The sequence below is a fragment of the Anoplopoma fimbria genome, chromosome 18, assembly GCF_027596085.1.
Source record: "Anoplopoma fimbria isolate UVic2021 breed Golden Eagle Sablefish chromosome 18, Afim_UVic_2022, whole genome shotgun sequence".
Classification (NCBI taxonomy): domain Eukaryota; kingdom Metazoa; phylum Chordata; class Actinopteri; order Perciformes; family Anoplopomatidae; genus Anoplopoma; species Anoplopoma fimbria.
This window is the reverse complement of record NC_072466.1, coordinates 1,304,397-1,326,871: the sequence shown is the minus strand read 5'-3', so window position 1 is coordinate 1,326,871 and position 22,475 is coordinate 1,304,397. Positions and strand designations below refer to the sequence as shown.

The 22,475-nt window shown below is 36.1% G+C and overlaps 1 protein-coding gene across 2 annotated transcripts; it reads right to left on the bottom strand.

Moving 5' to 3' along the window:
* Nucleotides 1–1,000: 1,000 nt before the first annotated feature.
* LOC129106889 (sorting nexin-14-like) lies at nt 1,001–22,432 on the bottom strand. Of its 2 annotated transcripts, XM_054618159.1 has the most exons (30): nt 22,232–22,432; nt 21,856–22,005; nt 20,164–20,284; nt 19,428–19,501; nt 18,549–18,627; nt 18,291–18,334; nt 18,118–18,205; nt 17,811–17,895; nt 17,176–17,332; nt 16,217–16,292; nt 15,643–15,687; nt 15,442–15,522; nt 15,156–15,270; nt 14,337–14,492; nt 13,629–13,753; nt 12,933–12,991; nt 12,710–12,736; nt 11,175–11,307; nt 10,037–10,223; nt 9,721–9,804; nt 8,985–9,085; nt 7,905–8,016; nt 7,621–7,661; nt 6,506–6,625; nt 5,594–5,717; nt 4,660–4,824; nt 4,441–4,536; nt 3,363–3,454; nt 1,927–1,983; nt 1,001–1,165 (listed from the first exon to the last, which is right to left on the bottom strand). In XM_054618159.1, exons 2-30 carry the CDS (start codon nt 21,990–21,992, stop codon nt 1,139–1,141), a joined length of 2,808 nt encoding a protein of 935 aa, XP_054474134.1. In that variant the 5' UTR covers nt 21,993–22,005; nt 22,232–22,432; the 3' UTR covers nt 1,001–1,138. The 2 variants fall into 2 exon arrangements, with proteins under 2 accessions (XP_054474134.1, XP_054474135.1); XM_054618160.1 differs by lacking the exon at nt 12,710–12,736.
* Nucleotides 22,433–22,475: the final 43 nt, after the last annotated feature.

Below are 22,475 nucleotides of genomic sequence, written 5' to 3'. Positions count from 1 at the left end.
TGGGGAACTCCTCGTTGGTAGGTTCACTGACAGCTGGCACCAGCCACCGAAATCAGCTGCCAAACGCGGAAAATCGCCCCATTAGGTCACCCTGGCAACGGGTTCTCCATCTGCTTTCACTTAGTGCTGAGAGGAGACGAGGACGCAGAGGCTGGGTCACACAGAGGACACGTCTGGCTTTAATTAGGATGTTTTTTAGAGTTTTGTATTTAATTTTTCAGTGAAAAGAACAAAATATTTTTCTACTGAGTTTGAAGTTTTATTTTCCACTTGAATAGATGTTGACATTGATTCAAACTTTCACTTTAAAGGCCTCAACAGTACAAATACAGTATTGTTCAAATTTATTTCAGGTACTTGTATAAGTGAATGCATCATTGTGACTAATATTAATGAATCACTTTAATAAGGTTTTTATGAAATATTTATATTACACTCTCTTTGTCAAACTTCTTTTTATGACATACTGTACTATAACTGTATTTAGAAATTGTAGGATATACTATACTACATATACTAGGACTTTTTTATGACTTTTCTTTTATTCTTTTTTTACATATACTTTAGATTACATTTCTTTTTTCTTACATTTTCATGGCATACTATAATGTGACTTTTTTGACGTTCTGTATGTCAAAAAAAGTCAAAAAAAAAGTCATGTCATAGTATGTCGAAAAAAATCCTAAAAAAGTATGTTGAAAATAGTCATAGTATAGTATGTAAAAAAAAAATCAGCCCTGGCATCAAATTGAAGTTGTCTTCAGAGAATATATTTTTTATTATTAAGATGAAGTCTAAAAGACAAATAATCTACAAGTGTCTACTTTTTTAAATAGCTCATCTGAAGGAAGAAAAAACTTAGAAGCCAAGTAATGACATCTTTGAACCTTGATCCACATAATTAATAAAGAATAAATATAGAAAATATAGAAATATTAGGATGTGTTTTCAGACATGACTTTCAGTTTTTGGCAAATATTGTGGGTAGTGAAAGAAAAGACGACAGAGGGTAAACTGAAGTGACATCAATAAATATATCTCTTTTTATTAGTGCTGTTATATACATTGGAATGTGAAGATGACCCGGAGGTTCTTTGGGAGACAGTCGAGTATTGCACTTCTTTAATCCGACGTGGATTCACATGGAGACAACTTCCTTCACTCCCTGCAGAGGAGGAAACGGAGAAATTCAGAGGGAAGTTTAACCAAAAAATGAATGAAGTGATTTAACGCTGAGGTCACTCTTTAAATCTGGAGAGTGATTTTAATATATAAATAAAAAGCTACAGTAACACAATCCTCTGAAATATTCAGAAATCTATGTTCACATGTTGTGCTGGTTTAATAATAACGAGGTGACATCAGTGCAGACCTCAAACTAAAGCTGTTAAAATCCTAGAAATCATAGAAATCATAGTAGAGAATTTTGCGAAATCTCATAGAAAAATTCATAGTATAGTATGTAAAAAAAAAGAAGTAATGTTAATGTAGAAAAAAGTAAAAAGTCATAGTATAGTATGTCAAAAAAAGAAAGCTGTTTTTTAACCGCATCTTGACTGAAACTTAACTACAATTAATGAAATCTGTTATTTACAACAGGAGTTTTAGGGATTTACATGAATCCAGCTTGTACTTCTGTTAGTTTACGATTAATACACAGAGAAACTAAACATAACATAAATCATCTAATGGCAGGAGAGACAGAAGAGAGAAACCAGACGGATTTGTACCGATTACCGATTCATGTTTTAGTTACTAATCCTCTTTCACAATAAAAGCCTTTCAGGGGATTTAAATAACTTCCCTTAAAGGGATTAATTGATGAATCTCATGTCAGTTCTTGTCGTATTCTGCTGCTCCGTTATTTATGAATCCACGGGACACATGAACAGAGTCTCTTCCTGTGTGATCTCTTCACTTGTTTACCTTGCTGAGTTCGGGGAACAGCTCCTGCACGGCGATGTCCAGCAGGACGTACGTCATCTGAGGAGACAACGAAGACACAACGAAGACACAACGAAGACACAACGAAGACACAACGAAGACACAGTCAGAGAGGACGACAGGAAGCTGTGATCAAACACTGGTGACTAACTGGTAAGAACATTAAAGACATCTTATTTGACCTTTTAGTTTTGGTTATTCTAAAACAAATGATTTGTAATACTGACATGTTTTAGGACAAACAGAGCCTGAAATTTAGCAAAATGTAGAAATGAATGTCCATAATCCATAATCTTGTTGAGAAAGTGTGTTTCTTTAACTTCTCATTATGAAGTAAATGTAGAATAAACATTTTAATGTCGACAGAATAATTAAACCTTTCTGTGTTTTGATTGGTTCCCTGTAAGCCTGTTCTGACAGCCAGCGGTATAATCTATAATTCACGGCACAAAGGAAGACGGTCGACCAAAACAGGAAGAGGTTAGCGTTTGGTTTTCCCTGCTAGCTGTCGTTAGCTATCACCAGTAACCAAAGAGTATTAATGGAAGTTATTAACTCCAGTAGAGGAAACAGAAGTAACTGTGGAAAACAAAATAAAGTGTCTCCTGTTAGTGTTGGCAGCTCTGTTCCAATGAAAGAAGCTCCAAAAGTCTGCAAATGTTGGCAAAATACTTAATGCTCTCATTTGCATATTGGTGACTTCATTGTGCACTCATTTGCATAAAGAAGAGAGAGACGGATAACTGAGCAGCTTTGAAACTAATATCTGAATATAGTTCTTGCTTTTTCCCTGAATAAGCTGCTAAATTGAGGAAAATTGAGGAAAACAGAAATCTCTCTGGTTGTCTAGTTCCATTTGAATTAGATTTATTCTGGTTGTAGCAGGCAAAGTTCTTGTGTAGCTGCTTCTTGTGTTCATATATTAAACATTAAAGAACTTTGGCTTCTTCTGATAAATGAGGAGAAACATGTTATATGTTATGTTATATATTTCTCAAAGAAAGATATTGTTTTTTTGTAAACAGCTTTTTATTTATGCATTTTGGCCTTTTGACTTCAACCAAATGGCTTTTATAATCTTGGCCCAGGGTGAAGATGTTCAGAACATCTGTTTTCAATATAAATGGTGAGTTTGTAGGTTTGTGACGTTATCTCTTCTGTTATGCATCACTAATGTGTAAATACACCTATGAACGGCAAAACGTGACCAAAGAACCTGCTAACAGGACTTTTAACATGTTTACACATAAAAGAGACGGCGTTTCTTCAGGGCTATAAGCAACATGATTGTGTTTTGTATTGTTTCAGGTTGACAGGTTTCAAAATGTTCCAAAGAGCGGCCTCGCAAATGCACAACTTTGTAATAAGGAAACTAAACTTAAGTAGATGTTTTAAACTTGTTGTTTTTCTTAAGTCACCTGCTTGTTGAGGACGGGCTGCTGGAAACAGTCAAACAGGAGTCGGATGCCTTCGTATTTCGCCTCCTGGCCGATGCACTTCACCACAAAGTCTGGAAGAAAAAAACACTTCACATTTAATCAACTCATAAGTCCAGTAGAATCATAAAGAATGATGAAAATATCAAACTGATGTAGTATGTTTCTGTACAGATGTACAGAAACATCTCAGAGACTCCTAAAGCACATTAAACTAGATGATATATTTCAGTGCAGATCACCATTCAAACTAAAAATAGTCTTCTCACTGATGTTGGTTACACTTCATGCTTTGACATCTGTTTCCTTTACAATTCAACTTACTTAGAATGAACATTTATATGATAACAGAAACCAGAAGTGTATTTTTGACATGTGGACATGTGGTGAAACTGAGCCATCAGTTTTCTAAATAAAACAAAAGAAGCTAGTTGGAACCAGCCGAGGAGGAGTTTCAGGGAAATGAAAGCAGAAAAGAACGTCTTCTGTTGAGAGACGCAAGAAGAGATTACAAACGAAGACAATGCAAAGACACAAATGCACACGAGTAGGCGTGAAATGAGGCTAATTTCATGAGAGAATACACCAAGTTAAAATATTTCAATTTGAGTGAGAAATATCTGTGTCTTTAAAGCGAGTGAGAATCTCCTCCTGTCATCACTGACGTCCTGATGTTGAACCAGAGCTCCAGGACACCTCACATCAGTACAGAGACAAAGCTATGTGTAGAAATCCATGATTAGCTACAATGTTAGCGTAGCCTAGCCGTTATTAAACCAAACTCCATTCAGAAAACAAACATTTTTAAAGTTGATTGTTTGTCGTCTTGTGGAGAGAGCTAACAAAACATGAATTCAGACTTTTCATCATTATGTTGATATTTCGGCATCATTTTTATCTGTTTATTGCAGATAAATCAGCTAAATAGTTGATTTGCGGTTCATACAGCTGTAGTGTTGCTTGCTAAATACAGTGATAATACATTCCTTGTGATGTTTGAGGATAAATAAAAGTCACTGTGGTGTCTGATGAAGGAGGTCGGTGTGAGGTGAGACCTGACCTGGTAAATAGTTCATCATCTCATCAAACGTCTGCTTGGCTCTGATCTGTTTGTCCTCGGAGGTTCGCTCCTCGCTGCTCTCACAGAACACGGCGTCTGCAGGAACAAAACCACAAACGTGAAGCACAAAGTTAAACTTAAACCAGGAAACTGGTTTTGTTTTTAAGAGGAGACCAAACGTGGATCGACAAAAAATCTATGGTTCATATGAACAACTACCTCGGAGCTGTGTGATGAGGGAGACCAGCTGGTTCTCCTGGAGGATCTGCTCCAGCTTGGACTGCATGAACTGGTCCATGTAGGCTTCAAACGTGTTCTTGAGAAGGATCCTCCCTGCAGCCAGACAGTGATGCAGCCAGTCGGCCATGTGGAACACCGTCCGACCTGTCAGTCAGAACACAGAATAAAGAGTCAGAACACAGAATAAAGAGTCAGAACACAGAATAAGGAGTCAAAACACAGAATAAAGAGTCAGAACACAATAAAGAGTCAGAACACAGAATAAAGAGTCAGAACACAGAATAAAGAGTCAGAACACAGACTAAAGAGTCAGAACACAGAATAAAGAGTCAAAACACAGAATAAAGAGTCAGAACACAGAATAAAATCAGAACACAGAAGAAGAGTCAGAACACAGATTAAAGAAAAGAGTCAGAACACAGAATAAAGAGTCAAAACGCTGACAGACTGAAGAGAAAAATCCGACAAGCTGCCAGTAATTTCGAGTACGGAAAAGAAACAAAATTGTCATTCTTTTAACAAACATTAAGCCTAGAGGATATATATATCATATTTATTTTTCTTGTCCGATTCCGCTTTCCTGTCGATTTTGAAACTATAGTTAAGAAAAGGGCTCCAGACTTTCCTTTTAACAAGGTGTTATCTTCTTATTTTGAAAAACTACATTTTACAGATTACATGTGAACACATCATAACATTACTTTATATTTCACATGTTTATCGTGGTTCCCGTCCTGTATGAATAAAGAATTGTTTTTCCAACTGTTGTTATTGTTGTTTGTTGGTCTTGTTTCACAGAAACGACTCACACAAAGGTTAGTAACTGCCATTGTTCAGATAAAGAGAATTAACTTATGGAAATGAGAAAAAAATGAATTGTGTCCTGTTCAGAAGTTCCTGACGCATCACTTACCGACGTACATCATGTAGTCATACATGCCGTCTACAGAGATCATTTCCAGGAAGATGTTGTCGTTGTGTCTCCTCTCTGAACTCTCCGACAGGCTGGCGTTGTTCTTGAACAGGTTGTTTAAGAGCTGCGGGGGAAAGGAAAGTGTGACGAAGATTAATATACAACAGATCCCTTTGTTGTTTGATTATAGCAGCCGGTCGACAAGGATACAGAACATGTTTGTTAGTCACATAAATGTTATACTTTTACTTTGTTATAGTAATTTATAGTGTTTTCTTTCTCTATAAAAACACGTTATAATTTAACTTCAACAATACTCATTTTCACTGAACAGAGCCTGAACGCATCATAATCTAACTGAACAGAGCCTGAACGCATCATAATCTAACTGAACAGAGCCTCTGTTCGTTATCCGTTAGCGGTGCTGCTAACGTTACTAGCTCTCCTGTTGGTTTAAACACAGATTGGTTGTTTACAGTGTAACATTATCAGAGATCAGAGACTAGAAAAGCATAAATGAAGTCCTGATCTCATATTTTACTGAATATTGGAGGAGAACGATCGTCAGTAAAACTTTATTTAACTCTGTGATGGTTAACGTTAGACTGTGAGGGGACCAGTACGGTTCATGGATCAACAGCGCTCAGTTACACCACGACTATAAACTCTCTTTATGGTGCTAAAAATATCAGTTTCCTGAGCGACACACAGGAAACAACCTCTCACTTATCCAAAGTGTCTCCATGTAGAAAAACATAAAGATTTATCATACAAGCCGACATACGTCTTCCTCCCTGAAGGAAGAGGAAATCCTCTCCAATCGTATAAAATGGAGTTTTTACATCCCCTGATTACCAACAGGAAAGCTCCATTTAAAGAGTTTTGATGAGGTTAAATAGTTTGCGTTTGCACCTTCTTGTTGTTGTCGGCCGTCGGGCTGAGGATGGTCAGCTCCGGGCGGCTGGGTTTGGGTTTGGGCGACTCGCAGGAGGTGAAGAAGGACTGGAGGAACGGGTCCAGGTTCTGTCCTTTCTGGAAAACAACGTCACAGTGTTTCATATGGTCAGCTCAAATGAAAAACAGCAGCAGATCTTTCTTACCGTTAGAGCACTGACAGAACGACAGATCTTACTTTCCCACACAGAGAGGTCAAAGGTCAGCTACAAACCTTATCTATGTTAAAGCGTCCATCCTCCTCTCTGCACACCCCATAAATCATCCTCAGTGACCTTAAACGTTCAAGAACTAGTTTTTTGTGTCTCACAATAACATCTTAAATAAAAAGGGAGGATCAGTTGTTGTGTAATAAACTCAAAACACCATAAACTCCTTTTATGCAGCGAGAGAGGTTTTCTGGTTGAACAGATAAAAGTCTTGGAGCCCTGGAGCTTTGAAGTTTGACTAAAAATACCTGTATAAAATAAAAGTTATACGTATTATAACTATTTATTTATAAGAGAGAAGTAGAGTCATTTTCTCATAGACTTCTATACAACCAGAGGAGTCGCCCCCTGGTGGTCAGCAGAGAGAATGCAGGCATGAAGGCTCCATAAGTTGTCGAGGCGTTTGGTCGTTTAGCACAACAAAATAAATCAGCGCCCGTTGCTTTCAAAAATGAAAGAGAGAATAACTTTAATTAAGAAGTAAAATAATAAATTAATTTTTACTTTTAATATGTCAGAGGATTTTACAAAGACGGCCAATCGTTTTTTTAAAAGGCTGTGAAAAAAACAGAAGATCTTAAAAATCTAAATGTTTACAGGATATTAAAACCTTTAACCTTTGTTTCAATAAATAATATTAAACTGCATTCTTTATTGGGATTGTATAAAGGTGATAAAGTAGTCCATAAATATTGAATATATATAGTTTGCAGTTAATTACAATTGTTGGCTGAGTTCAGCATAGAACTGGAAACTGAACTAAATACTGCAGGTAGGAAGGTGCACTTGTAAATAATAATAATAATTAAAAAACGACATTATAAATCATCATTAAAGCTTATTTTCAGCTCAGGAGGGACTCACCTCTTTCATCAGTTTCCCCGGTACGGACTTGAATATCTTTCCTGTAAAACAAACACAGGAAGTAAGTAAAGGAGGAGAAGACGATTGTTCAGATTACTAGAAAGAAAATATATTTTTAAAAAGCAGAAGCAGCAGGAGGCCTGTTTTATTTAAGATTTATCAACGGACTGATACACGGCATATTTTAATCCCAACCAGCTGAGTTTGCTGGGAGGCCTGAAGGGTAAATAAATAAATAAATAAATAAATAAATAAATAAATATATATATATAATGTGAAGGTACCGAGGTTGACATCAGGCAGCATCCGGTCCAGGAACTGAGACTCCATGCTGTGAGGAGACAGGAAGTCTGCCAGCAGCTGACTGTTACTGAGCTCTGGATGCTGCAGGAGTCTCTGCACACACACACACACACACACACACACACACACACACACACACACACACACACACACACACACACACACACACACACACACACACACACACACACACACACACACACACACACACACACACACACACACACAGGGTAAGTATATATTAGGCTAGGTTACAGCTTCCTTTTATCTCATCTTTCTTATTATCTAACCGTCTGGGTCCAGGCAACTCAATCAGAAATGAAACATTAAAAGTAATTATACAAAAAGTTTTTTAAATATTGGATCAGAAGCTAATAAATAAAAAAGTTATGGCCGTATCTTTCTGATTAAATACTAAATAAAAAAATAAAAACTTTTAGAATTTATTAAACTAGTCAAATGATAAAATAGTCAACAGTTGAAAAAAAAATAAAACATAAACACATTCTAAAGCTTTTAATACTAACACTAATATTTATTTCAGTTGTTGTTCTAACATCTTGTTTCATAACTGTCTGTAGTGCTTGTTTGTCTCGTTCTGTTTTATTGATGGTTTCTATTATGTTTTTAATTTCTTAAATGTCTTTATTTAAAAGTAACACTGACTACATGTTTTGTCCACTGTCAAATAAATAATATAAATTAAATAATATTAAAGATGAGATATCAAACTGATCTTCTCCAGACCACAAACTTAAATTACCAAAGATTAAAAATGTCAGTAAAAAATATATCTAATATATAAATATCTAATGATTAGAAAAAAAAAAAAATAATAAACATTTGTTTAGTCATTTAATTGTTAAATCTTCATCCCTCATCTTCTCCTTTAACACTAGATCTGTTTTGTTTTGCTGCCCTCTAATGACCAAATATAGAAACATTTAATTCACCTTATGTTCAGTTCAAGAGCACTATTTGGTTTCTTTATGAATTAAGATCTCATTCCTCTCAGCAACAAAGAACAAGACATCATTAAAAACATAATGAAGGTTTCATACCTGTAAATATTCCTCAAATTCTTCTCTTTTCGATACGAGAAATTCATAATTCTTTGGTCCAATAAGTCTTTTGGATGGAAGCTGAGCGTCTGAAAATGTTCCTGGAAAAAGGATGAAAATAAAATAAATAAATGTCAATATCAATATAAATATATATATATAAATATATAAATAAAAATATAAATAAAAATAAATAAATAATATATATATAAATAAATATATATATATAATAAAATATATATATATATATATATATAAAAAACAGCAGATAAGTATTTTACATAAGCTCTTACTGTCATTATAATATGGGAAGTGGTGCAAATTAAATTTTGAGTTTCCTTTGGTGAAATATTTTTTTTTAAATATTGGTCAAACAAAAGAGTTTTTCTTACCTTCATATATTTATTCTTTAGACACAGTGTGTTTTTTCTATATAATTCAGTATATTTTTTATAAAGAACAAAAGTACCATCATGTATCTAAAGACTAAATATTGTATGATAAGAAAATGTATCTCAGAAACTACAAGGAGCAGAGTCGAGTATTTTGGATCTATGAACTCACAACAAGTTTAATATCAAAGATATTTCATGTGGAAGACATTTATTAAACACAATATTAGCGTTATGTTTTAAAAATACTGACTTTAATTTTTCATAAAAGTGTTATCTTTCATGTGAGTTATACTGTTAGATACTTCACACAAATAGGTTTAAATAAAGTTCTTAAACGTTACCGTGGAACTCCGTGAGTTTGGATTCGAGAACGTAGAACTCCAGGTATCTTCTGTAGACCGACCACTTCTCAGTTTCATGACCAACTGTGAGAAGAGAAGAAGAATAAATGACATCATGTCTGGTTGATGAAAGAGCTCCAGATTATATTTATCTCTGTTTTAAATTGTATTTGATTCTAAAGGAAACAAAATCAGATCCAGGTGTTTGTTTTATTCTGTGTAGATGAGCTGCAAAATAAACATCAGGCTTAAATGTACAACACTACAAACATGTAAACTTATATAAACCGAGACTCCGATGACTCGTGTTCCTCACCTTCCCTCCGGTCTTTGCGCTCCACGTCGATGCAGAACACGGGGATCTTCTCCCGCTTCACCACGTCGTCGTAGATGTCGATGTACGGGATGACGATGCTCCAGGCCGACAGGTTCCTCAGGGAGCCCGGCGTGGTGGCCGGCTCGGCGGGGGAGTCGTCCTCCACCACCATGGTGGCCTCCTCCACCTGCAGGGAGAGAGAATTATAACGAAGTTAATCAATCTGTGCAAACCAACCAAAAATGATTCTGTCTGTTCATATAATATTTAAGTTATTTTACTTATTTAATATTCTTTACTGTGTTATTACTTATTTATAATACTATTTCCCTGCTGTGGGACTAATAAAGGATTATCTTATCTTATCTTATCTTATCTTATCTAAACTTCTGGTTTAATTTCTTGCTGAGGGGTAAACATAAACATGTTATCTTCTATTTCAATAAACAATTCACAGGCACATCATAATCATAATCACAAAGACATTAATGACGAGTTTAATACAACATGTAGTAAACCTGTTCAGTGTATTTTTGTTTATAATTTAGATAAACTGTATATAAGCAGAATGTTTACAGGCCTGGATGATAAGGTGGTGACAGATAAATGGAACTTGGGATTTGAACACCTGCAAGTCCGAAATTAGCCGTGGAGGAACAATCTTAATAACAAGTAGGTCCTGTAACTTGGTGTAGTTTTGGAGAAACATGTAGGTTATATAATAGTCAATGTTTTATTATGAACATTCATTTAAATTAAAATTTTCCATAAAAGAAAAGTAATAGAAAAAAAAGTGTATGCTGTCAATTATAGAACCGAGAAAGAAAATTCAATCTGAATCGGACAAGAAAATTGGGGCATCTCTAATAAACTACCAATGTTTCTAACACTCAACACAAAATCCTTAATCATTAGAAGATGTTCTGTCTTTAAAGAAATGCAGAAGATGATATTCTATTTCCTAACATGTTTAGAAATATGAGCACAACAACACAAGTGTAACTCTACAAACAAGTGGTTCAAACTTAAAAGGAGACGAATGAATTTAATGTTTCTCTATGGGAAAAATATATTTATTTATGTCTTTATTCTATTGTATTTATGTTTATGCTTACACTATTCTTAAGTCAAAACTCACCAGATCGTCGTCGAAGTCTCCCATGGCGCTGGGCGGCAGAATGGCGCCCTCCATGGTCGTGCTCTTGAACACTCCTTTGATTCTGCTGCCAATCCTGCTGATCCCGAACGACTCCCCTCGTTTAGACAAGTTTCTACGATGAACAGAGTGAAGAATAGTTAATAAATGGGAAAAAACAAACCTGCATTATTACAAAACAACGCCATAAATCACATCTCATCTGTCCGTCTTCCTCCTCTCAGCTTTTACTTTTTCCAACTCTCTCTTTAAGATCAAATGTTGTAAAACAAAAAATAAGTGTTTATCAATGACTTGTTTGGAGCATTCCACTTTGTGCTTCGACACATCGGTCATGCAGCGAACATGCAGAACAGCAACAAGTCTTTTTACAAGCATGTAGTCACTGAAAACATCATGTCTAATGTTTAACCAGGATGTTTGAGTCTGTAAATGGAAAAGATTGACCTTCTAACAATGATTAATCTCCGTGCCAACCATTCAAAGACTATTTAACTACCTGAGATGTTCACCTCTAAAACTCCCTTTGAAAATATTTGGAACAAAAATGTTTCATTATATTTAATAAATACAGAGTACGGATAATAAACTAGTGTCTTCAATGTATTTGTTTGTGATAACATCATCTTTTATTTTATTCTCATGGTGTCAGTTTGTGTATAAAAATGACACTTTGAGCCAGTGTGCATGAATGAAAGGTGGTAAATAAATGTGATTATTGTTTCTATATTGTGATTTTAACACTTAAAACAAGAAACATATCACAGCAGAACAGTTATATCCTACTTTTTCTGTTTTACCCGTTTTATTAGTGCTTAAATATGTTTTGGGTTTGGATCAAAATGTGTCTTTAGCAGCAACTATACCAACTCTCTGATTTGATATTTACCAATTTAAATATAAATATGGAAAATTGTATTTTGTATCAGGAGAAAGTACTTGTATAAATTAAACTCTGGTGCATTTGAGAAGTTTCACTTATTTTTTAGAATAGTGGAAGGATTTTGAATGACACCATTTTTATTTTCTTCTATATGAGGTATCAAAAACTACTATATTTAAGGTATTTTATTAGCACTGTTTCTCGAGAATCACAATCAAACGATACATCGCCATATTTGAAATGAGATATCGACACTGAGCTCGACTCAGACTGTTGATAGAAGAGTGAGAAACTAATTCAACATGATTCTACATCTCTGATGTCGACTTCAGCCGGAGACAAACTCATTCATTGCTTTAAATTCTACCAACGTCATCAGAGACCCATAAAGACAAAGATCTTCTCCATCATGTTCAGTGTCGTCCTCTCTCACAGCTCTATCGTCTCAAACATCAGGTTAAATAAGTGGAAGCATCAGCGTAACAAACAGGCTCCAGATGTTTAGCTTTGTTGCACGAGCCCACGGTGAGAGATACGCTGCATCATCATGCATCAACATCGTGCACTTTGTTTGTTTGCATCGTTCAGGCAGCGGACTGTGTGAGGCCAGGCGACATGCCGAAGACCTACTCACCTGCCTTCCTCCAAACTGAAGCTATTTCTGCAATCAGATGCACAAGCAGCTAAGAGTGACAGTTTGGACAAAACACCCAGAGGGCATGTGAGCAAACCTTACTGCTTTAATTCCATCAGCACACAGTCTAATTTTTCCTTCTTTGTTTGCTATTTTTGCAACCTGAATGATAAATCAAAAGTAAACTATAAGTCTAAAATATACAAGAGTCCACATCACAAACCTGTTGATTTTTGAGTTCCTTGTTGGAGACTCTACTCCCCTCAGAAGATGTCTGAAGTACTGAACAACAGAGAGGAGACACAAAGTTACAAATCACAACTAATCTATGACACAAAGTAAAAATGTAACCATTTCACAAACTATTTGTGAATTTTTTTATCTAAACATTATATATTTACAATTAAGAGCCTTGGTGGAAGGATTTTTCAGATCCTAACGTAAAATTTAGACTGTCAGAAGCTGCTGCAGTAAAATGAGAGGTTTTCTAAAGGGACTCTGGTGATCTGAAACACTACCACTTCTGTCCACAGGGGGCGCCAGAATCAACACTAAATGAAAGTTCCTCATAGTAGCTTTAAGTAAAAAAACAGTGTTCTTTTAGTGTCAAAAGCAGAGGAATTCATTATGCGGGAAGATTATTATGCTTTATATTGTTTCTGGAGCAATAATATATCAACTTTTATAAACTTTAATAATAATGCATCATATCTTATAATACGATCGTATGCTTTGTTAGTAAAAATCTTAATCTGAAAAGGTAAAAAGTAACTTAAACTGTAAGATTACAATTGTGTTGTACAGAACTTTCCTGTAAAATGAAGTAAAAGTGACTCTATACTTTGATTACCATCATTTGTACTCTATATTTACATAAGCAGGTGTTTTTTATTAGTTTTATATCGTATTGAGGTCTTACTTCGTCGCTGTGACAGAACATCGGGGTGAAGACTCTCTCCAGCAGAGACAGGACGTGTTCGTACGCCTCAAACAGGCAATGCATCTTCTGCAGCTTCACCACGCCGTCGTACGGACCTTTAGCAACTGAGAGGGAGACGGCGCGTCGTTACACTGATTCATCTTCAAAAAGATTACACTGGAGGGAAACAATAGAGTTTTACACAAGTTTGTACAGGAATCGATCTAAATGTTTTAAAGAGAAACTCTACGAAAAGTAGGTTCAATGTTTTGTTTTTCTTCTTGTGAGTCCAATGAAAAGATTATCTGCAGACTAAAATGTCTATTTTGTTTTTTATCTAAAGTTCTATTGTCAGTATTCAACAAATGAGCATTTACTTCAAAAATCTGCATTTGCACTTGTTTTTCAACTCAAACACTGAACAGTAACAGATCATAACACTCACACATTATATCACGGTTTTGAGTCGAAGGTCGGATCAGATCAGTAGAAAAGAAAATAAGCTTTTTTCAGATCCCAGATCAACAAGAGGGGATCTGTTTCTGCCATCAGGGATCTCTAAAAGTTAGATTTGTTCACTTTTGTCTTTTGTGCTGATCAGATCTGTGATATGATCCAAAGGGAATCCTCCTTAAACCAGAAAAAGGCCTAATTCTGAATATCCAAATGTAAATATATATCCTATTATTGTCATGTTTGTCCTCTTACTGTTCCTGATCTCCTCCACGATGAACGGGTCGAAGCTGATCTTGTCGATGCTTTCCTCCAGGCAGTAGGTCTCGTAGATGTGCAGCACCTCGCCGTGGAGCCGCTGCAGCTCAGAGTCACTCAGCTCCGGACTCAAGATCTTATCGTTGAACTCCTCTGGAGGAAAACGACACACAGACGGACATATATATTTATGCGTTTATGCTCCATGTGCATGCGTAGTTCAGGCTTTAAAATATGACTCTTCTCTAACACTAAGACGGCTGCAGGTTTGCGTGGTTAGATGTTAGATGTTAGATGTTAGATGTTAGATGTTAGAGGTTAGATGTTAGAGGTTAGATGTTAGAGGTTAGAGGTTAGAGGTTAGATGTTAGAGGTTAGATGTTAGATGTTAGAGGTTAGAGGTTAGAGGTTAGATGTTAGATGTTAGAGGTTAGAGGTTAGATGTTAGAGGTTAGATGTTAGAGGTTAGAGGTTAGAGGTTAGATGTTAGAGGTTAGAGGTTAGATGTTAGATGTTAGATGTTAGATGTTAGATGTTAGATGTTAGATGTTAGAGGTTAGAGGTTAGAGGTTAGAGGTTAGAGGTTAGATGTTAGATGTTAGAGGTTAGATGTTAGATGTTAGAGGTTAGATGTTAGAGGTTAGAGGTTAGAGGTTAGAGGTTAGAGGTTAGATGTTAGAGGTTTGAGGTTAGATGTTAGATGTTAGATGTTAGATGTTAGAGGTTAGAGGTTAGAGGTTAGAGGTTAGATGTTAGATGTTAGATGTTAGATGTTAGATGTTAGAGGTTAGAGGTTTGAGGTTTGAGGTTTCTTACCCACAGTGAGGCAGAACTGCAGCACGTGAACGGCTCCTTCCTGCTTCAGGAAGTTCATGAAACGAAAGAGGAGATCCTGCTGATCTCTGATCTCCTTCAGGTCCAACTTCAGCACCTGAAGATGGGAGACGTTTAGGTAGTTTAGTAATACTCAATAAAAATATAGAGAGTAAATACAAGATGACACATAGAAGCCCTGTACGTTAGGTGGTGGTGAGGAGGACAACATTTTCAAAAACTAAAGAAATTTCTATATACTGTTAGGATCTTTCTCAGAGTTACTCACAGACGGCTTCTTGTTGCTGACGTCGGCATATTTCTGTAAAAATGGCACCAAGTGAGACGCAGACTCGGTCGATGCTTCAGGCTGAAGAGACACAGAAGAGATTAAGATGTTAAGATCGAGCAGCTGATCTTTGTTAGAAAAAGAAAAGGAAAGTAAGGTTTCTTTTTCCAAACTGGACATGTAAATGTTCTGTTAACTTACTGGAGAGTCATCAACAAATATCAGCACCATGAGGTTCACAGTATCCTGAAAAACAAAGAGAATATTCTGATTGAGTTGAATTTTAATATTTTAAAACCTTTAAAAACATTAGTGTTTGCCATAATTTATCAGTTCTGTTATGTTATTTTCATGCTGTGTTATTGCGTCATTCTAATCTTATGGAAAATTAAACAAAACAAAGAAATATGAAGAACATTTTATCATAAATCAAGGTTCTGGTTTTATATTAACTCAATTATAAGATGCTGTAATGGATAGATGAAGTGAAGACTCTTCTTCAGAACCGGAAAATATATATTTTTAAACCCATTTTTACAGACTGACTGTCATGTGTTTGTCTCTTTACTTCTTCTATTTTTAATTGTTTCATCTTTTGTCCTGTTTTATCAGTGTTTGAATTGGACCATAGTTTGTCTTGCTTTTGCTTTGCTTTGTCTGTCAAAGCCTTCATTGAAATAAAGTTCTTAAAAAAAAAAAAGAATCACAAACCCTTGAGGTTAACCTGCTCATTCAGAAACATTCTCTTCACAAACATCACTCCCGTTCTACTCACAGGGTCGGCCATGAAGTCCATGGTCGGTAACATGACAGAACCAGCCATCACCTCCCGCAGCAGCAGAGCCAGAGACCTGAACGGAGACAACAGCTACACCTTTTAATAACTGATCATTAGGTTGATCAGAAGGTCTCTAACAGACACTCAGACATTTACAAACAGTTAACTTCCTTTTTCAAATGTAAGTAAATGTAGTTTATGATCAACAGTTTAAAATCGTTGCTCTAAAACCTTCCATTAAATGTAATATTATTATTTTCTACCTATCTTTTTTAGTCCTGATCATAACTATCAGATATCTATTATATATCTTTACTCATGTTCAGAATTGTAATCCTTTAAATGCCAGTTTGTTTATATAGTCACATTTAAGAAAAAACATGAATTGTTTTCTGAAAACTAAATGTTTGAGGGATTTTCTTTCACATTCCGGTCGGTCGTTGATTAGCAGCATTGATTTTGATTCAGGAAAGCAGCATGTAAACAACAAAAACAAACAAGAGAAAATGGCTCAATCCAGAGGGAAATTGTAAGAAGTCACAATGTAGAAGTCAGGGCTCTAGAATTAAATTCTGACATGATTTTTATGATTTAATGCGGAAATGTCAGAGGGATTTCAGTAGGACATTTTTGTCCTTAAGGTCCCGAGTGTCTGTATTTTGGCTACACAGTTTATTACAGACTTATTATAGGACCTCAACTTCCAACACAAAGAATACGTTAAAAAGTTACCCAGTTTTGAAAACATTATGGATGGAAGAAGAAATACAATTTCCCCTGTGTTGATGTTTGTTTTGTAATTGAAGCTACTGTCCCAGAATAAAGAATTTCAAAAAATGATTGAAAAACTAAAAATGTCCCTATTGTTTGACTAAATTTGAAGCCGACTGAATCCAGTCTTTGGATGTGATCCAGTAGAGGTCGGTGGTCTGGGTTTTGGTTTTTGGTCTGCCTACCTGCAGTCTGTAGCTTTGGGCGGCATCACGTATGGAAACAGCATCTCAGTCATCTTCCTCAGGTAGAGCAGCTCGTCTCTACGGCTGCGCAGAGCGTTGTGGAGGTCGACGCCGTATTCATCCAGAGCCGCCTGCTGTAGACCGTCCATGTTCTTCACTGCAGACAAGCAAACAATAACACTGAATATCACTGGAGGTCATCTGACAATATTCATACCAGCATTATCCACCATGACACATTTAGGATACCAGAAATGTGGCTTTATCTACCAGTGTAAATAATAACCAGATGGACCATGGCACAAACACAAGGAGGTTACTGACATGACATTTGTTGCATTATCACATGCTAATCCTTAAAATAAAGCACTATTTACATCTCCATCTTTTATTTTATGGACTGTTTTCAAGTTACAGTTCTAGTTCTTGTTTCTGGAGGTGAAACTTTCACCGTCTCTAGATTATATTTTCGAGAAATTACTTCTGGAAATGTTGCTTGAAGTTGTTTGAACAAAGATGAATTAATAAAAATGATAAGTGACATATAAATACTTTCAAATGTGGCACTTTTTTTCAAATGCAGTCAGTGAGGTGCAGTGAAGATTGTAATGATGTTGTTTTAAAAAGGTGCGTACCTTTATCTCGAGCTTTTGCAATAATTTCAATATGCTTCAACACAGCTTTCATCACTTTGTCTGCAAACACAGTAGGAACATCGACCTGTCAAAAAAAGTAGAGCAGCATTATTATAAGACAATGGAATAAAAGACACAAGCACATGTTCTTATGTCTGTCTGAGGTCCAGAGGAAGCTCAAGAAAACGGGCACTCAAAAAAGAAAACAAGCGGACAAAGCTCGTTCAAAACGGAGTCACTCCGAGGATGTAGTGTTTTAAAAACCACGCCCGAATCATTCAAATCCTTCTTTAAATACACAACAAACCTTCTGAGCCCGGCGGACGAGCACCGACGCGAAGAAGCGGAAGGTCATCCTCAACTCGTCCACACACGCCTCGTCATCTGTGATGTCCCTGAAACCAGACGAGGACGTTTAGAACAACGTCTGCATGTTCGTCTGTAAAAGGTAATCAGAGAAACACTGATTCTTCCTCTTACCTGTACCAGGGGTACACAAAGTTCTCCAGAACCAACTCAAACACCTAACAAACGTTAAGAGGGGTCAGACATAAAAAATGAAATGATGATATTTACATTCATTAAGAGTTTAAATATAATCTAACAGACACACATGACAGAAATTAAAGTGTTTATTGTGTAAGTAAATGTCAGAAAATAGACAGGTAATACATTTAAAAAGGTAAAAGTCAGATGACTAACAATTCATTCAGGATAAAGAACGTTGACATGCGGTACCTCTGCTACTGAAGCGTCCACCTTTGAAGGAACCTTCAGGTCCAACCACGGCTGATAGTTTTCAAGGAGCAGCGTCGGCCTGCAAAGAATAAAACATTCAAATGTTTGATTATTATTGGTGTTTGCTTCTTAAACGCATCTCTGATCAACACACTTGAAAAGGTTTTTGCGTTATGGAATGGTTTTTTGTATTTTGTATTTTTTGTACCTCATTTGCATATTTAAACATATATTTTCAGAAAACTTGTAATAGAAAAAAGAATTGTCTTAATGTCAGTAATCATCTGGGGAAGTTTCATGGTGATATCTATCAGTTAAAATGAATACTTTATTAAAGTACCAAAAGTACTATTTATAATGCAGCAAAGAAGGCCCCTGACAGTAGTATATTATGATTATTATGATGTATTATATTATTTAATTATTATTATTGATGCATTAATTAGTCAGCAGCATTTTGCTTTTGTAGCTGGTGGAAATAAAGGTCTTTCTGACTTCTTTACACACTGTCAGGTATTTTAATCTGAAATAAATGTATTTTATAAGCAGATTTTATGTTATTTTATCAGCCAAGTAACTGTAGTTAATATAGTTTATTAGTAATATTATAGTGAATTAAAACAGAGGAGAATAAAGCTTGTTTCCTTTCATCTCTCCATCATCACATTCTACTTCAATTCACCACAAAAATAACATAAAGGAGTAAAATACAGAATATTGGCCTCTGAAATGTAATGTAGGAATATAAAGTGTCTAAAAAGGAAACTCTCGAGCAGTGTCTGATCACCTGATAATAATAAACAACAACAGAGCAGATTTATAAGCATCTGATGCATTATATAATAGTGTTGAGACGGCGTTGAGACGGCGGTGACGTACCGGTGACGGTTGCACTTGATCTTCCCGCAGACGGCACAGCTGTGGCCGAGAGGAAACAGCTCCTGCTCCCGCTGCTGAGGAGGGAAACAAGACGCCTGTTAACCCTGAAACTGTCCCATCACTACAGCTGCAACGACAAGTCCACCAATCAATCGAGAGGAAAATGATCAACAACTATTAAAAGTAATCGATTTATCTTTTAAGTTATTTTTAATGCAAATATGTCAGATAATGTTTTCAGATTCTCAAATATATTATTTTCTTGCTTTACTTTGTTTGTGTTTCATATTTAAGTCGTGAAAAACAACATAAATAGATGAATTATGAGTTGTTTAACTTCCTAACACTGTCTCTAAGCATCGCTAATCATGTGCATTGTGTGTTTTTATGAAGAAAGCAAAACATTATAAATTACTATAACAAAGTGAAAGTATACATTTAGTATTTTTTTATTGTTTACTGACTTCAGAGCAGTTCAAATTATTTTTGGGGCCCTGGATCCTTGGAGACCAGCTGCTATAATCAAACATCAAAGTGATCTATAGCTGCCAATATGGATCATCAATAATCGGTTATTAGTATCAGCAACAAAAAAACAAGGGTTTAGGGATCTAAAAGTTATAAATGCTCCCTTTTTTCATCTGTGCTGATCCGATATGTGATACAATACGATCCGCACGTTTTCTGATCCGTTGCTCTGCTTGTTCACACGTGAATGAATATCAAACAGACTTACTTTGCTCCTCGGCTTCACGGCGAAGAAGATATTCGGGAGGAGGGACTCCGGTCCGAGGGAGCAATAGAACGTGGTGACACCGGCCACGAACGACCAGAACACCATCAGGATGTGGAGATACCTGGAGGGAGAACTTTGTGTTAATGAGGTAAAAACCTTAGTGTGTGTTGAAGTTCACATTAGGGCAGCAGCTAACATCATTGTACTTATTAATGAATCATTTAGTCTGGAAGAAGAAATGGAGAAAGACTGGCAATCAATGTCTTGATGTGTCTGAACAAAAGTCCAAAACATAAAGCTTTTTCATTTACTAATGTGTACGACGAAGAGAAGCAGGAACCTGAGAATGTGCAGAATTTAGCTTAAAACATGACTTGAAATGTTTTTAAAACAGGTGCAGATTATATTTCTGTTCATCTACTTACAGTTTCAGCTCTAACTTACTGATCATATAAGTTATTAAGTGATCAGATAAAATAGATTTGACAGTAATGCCATAATAAGATATATTACGATATAAGAAGATATACAGTTTCATATCACCATATCTATATAAGATCAATATACATTGCCTAGGTCATTTAAACTGATAATAATAATAATAATAATAATTTTTTAAAATAATAATAATAATAATAATAAAGAAATACATTTAAAAAATAAAATAATAAATGATAATAATAATAATAATAATATGTATACCAATAATAATAAAGAAATACCAAAAAATATAAATATTTAATAATAATAATAATAAAATAATAACAATACAAATAATAATAATAATAATAATGATACTATTAATAAATAAACTACAAAAGAATAATACTAAACTAAACTACATCCTGTTGTTTGTTACGTTTTAGGCTACCTGTAGTTTATAGACTACGTTTGTAGGCTACCTGTAGTTTATAGACTACGTTTGTAGGCTACCTGTAGTTTATAGACTACGTTTGTAGGCTACCTGTAGTTTATAGACTACGTTTGGGTTCTATGATGTCATCAGTGACATCGTTCTCTCCTTTAAAGGTTTCTGATGCTTCACATGTTAATCTGTGGACTGAACACATTCCAGTTCTCTGACTGAAAACATGGTGACATCAAGTTAGAATTAGGCTTTCTCAATAAATATCTTTATTTACAGATACTAAATAAATAACCTTATATATTATGATGATAATAATAATAATTATTATTATTATTATCAGCCTCATCATGCACAACGTGAGTCCACTAGCCATCAATCTACGACAAATCTTACATTTACACAGAAAATAAGAATTGAAAAGACAGAGAGCAGGTAGGAGTCACATGACTCCTGCAGACATCACATGACTCCTGCAGACACCACATGACTCCTGCAAAGACTCACATGACTCCAGACGTCACATGACTCCTGCAGACACCACATGACTCCTGCAAAGACTCTCTGCAGACATCACATGACTCCTGCAGACGTCACATGACTCTCTGCAGACGTCACATGACTCCTGCAAAGACTCCTGCAGACGTCACATGACTCCTGCAGACGTCACATGACTCCTGCAGACGTCACATGACTCCTGCAGACGTCCTGCACTCCTGCAAAGACTCCTGCAGACGTCACATGACTCCTGCAAAGACTCCTGCAGACGTCACATGACTCCTGCAGACGTCACATGACTCCTGCAGACGTCACATGACTTGTCTTACCTGTTGAGCAGCAGAGTCATCAGCCCCATGGAGAGCAGCACGAAGCAGAAGACCGGGTACTGGCGTCCGGCCTCCATCAGGACGTCGACCTTCAGGCCTCTCTTCACCTTCTCCACACACGTTAGAACACCTGCCATCCTCCTGAAGGACCTGTGGACAGTCAAAGAGACACAAACACACATTAAACAGAGTCAAAAGTGTTAAAGGAGTTCATATAAACCCAGATCACACTGTGCATGGAGGTGTGAGGCTGCCTGGATTAATGCTATCCTGTAGAAGTGAAGATAAACAGGGTACATGGGGTGTTGAACTCTGCCCACCATAGTTAGCTTAGCTTTAGCATGCTAATGCTAAGCTAACAGTTGTCAGTACTCACAGTGAGACACTATGTGAGCTGCTCTTCACATGCACACATGGTGTCTTCAGGCCTGCAGGCCTCAGCTGCTGGTCGGACTGCTGCAACAGTCCAGGTCTGCACAGTTTGTTTACTTCATGTTTTCTCTTGTTTTTGTGGGTTTCAAAGTCCAGACAGACACAGAGGCTGGAATGTGTTCTAATCCCACCAGGGGTTGCCAGGTCCGGCTGACAGGCACGTAAATTAAACAGCGAAATTCCTAAAC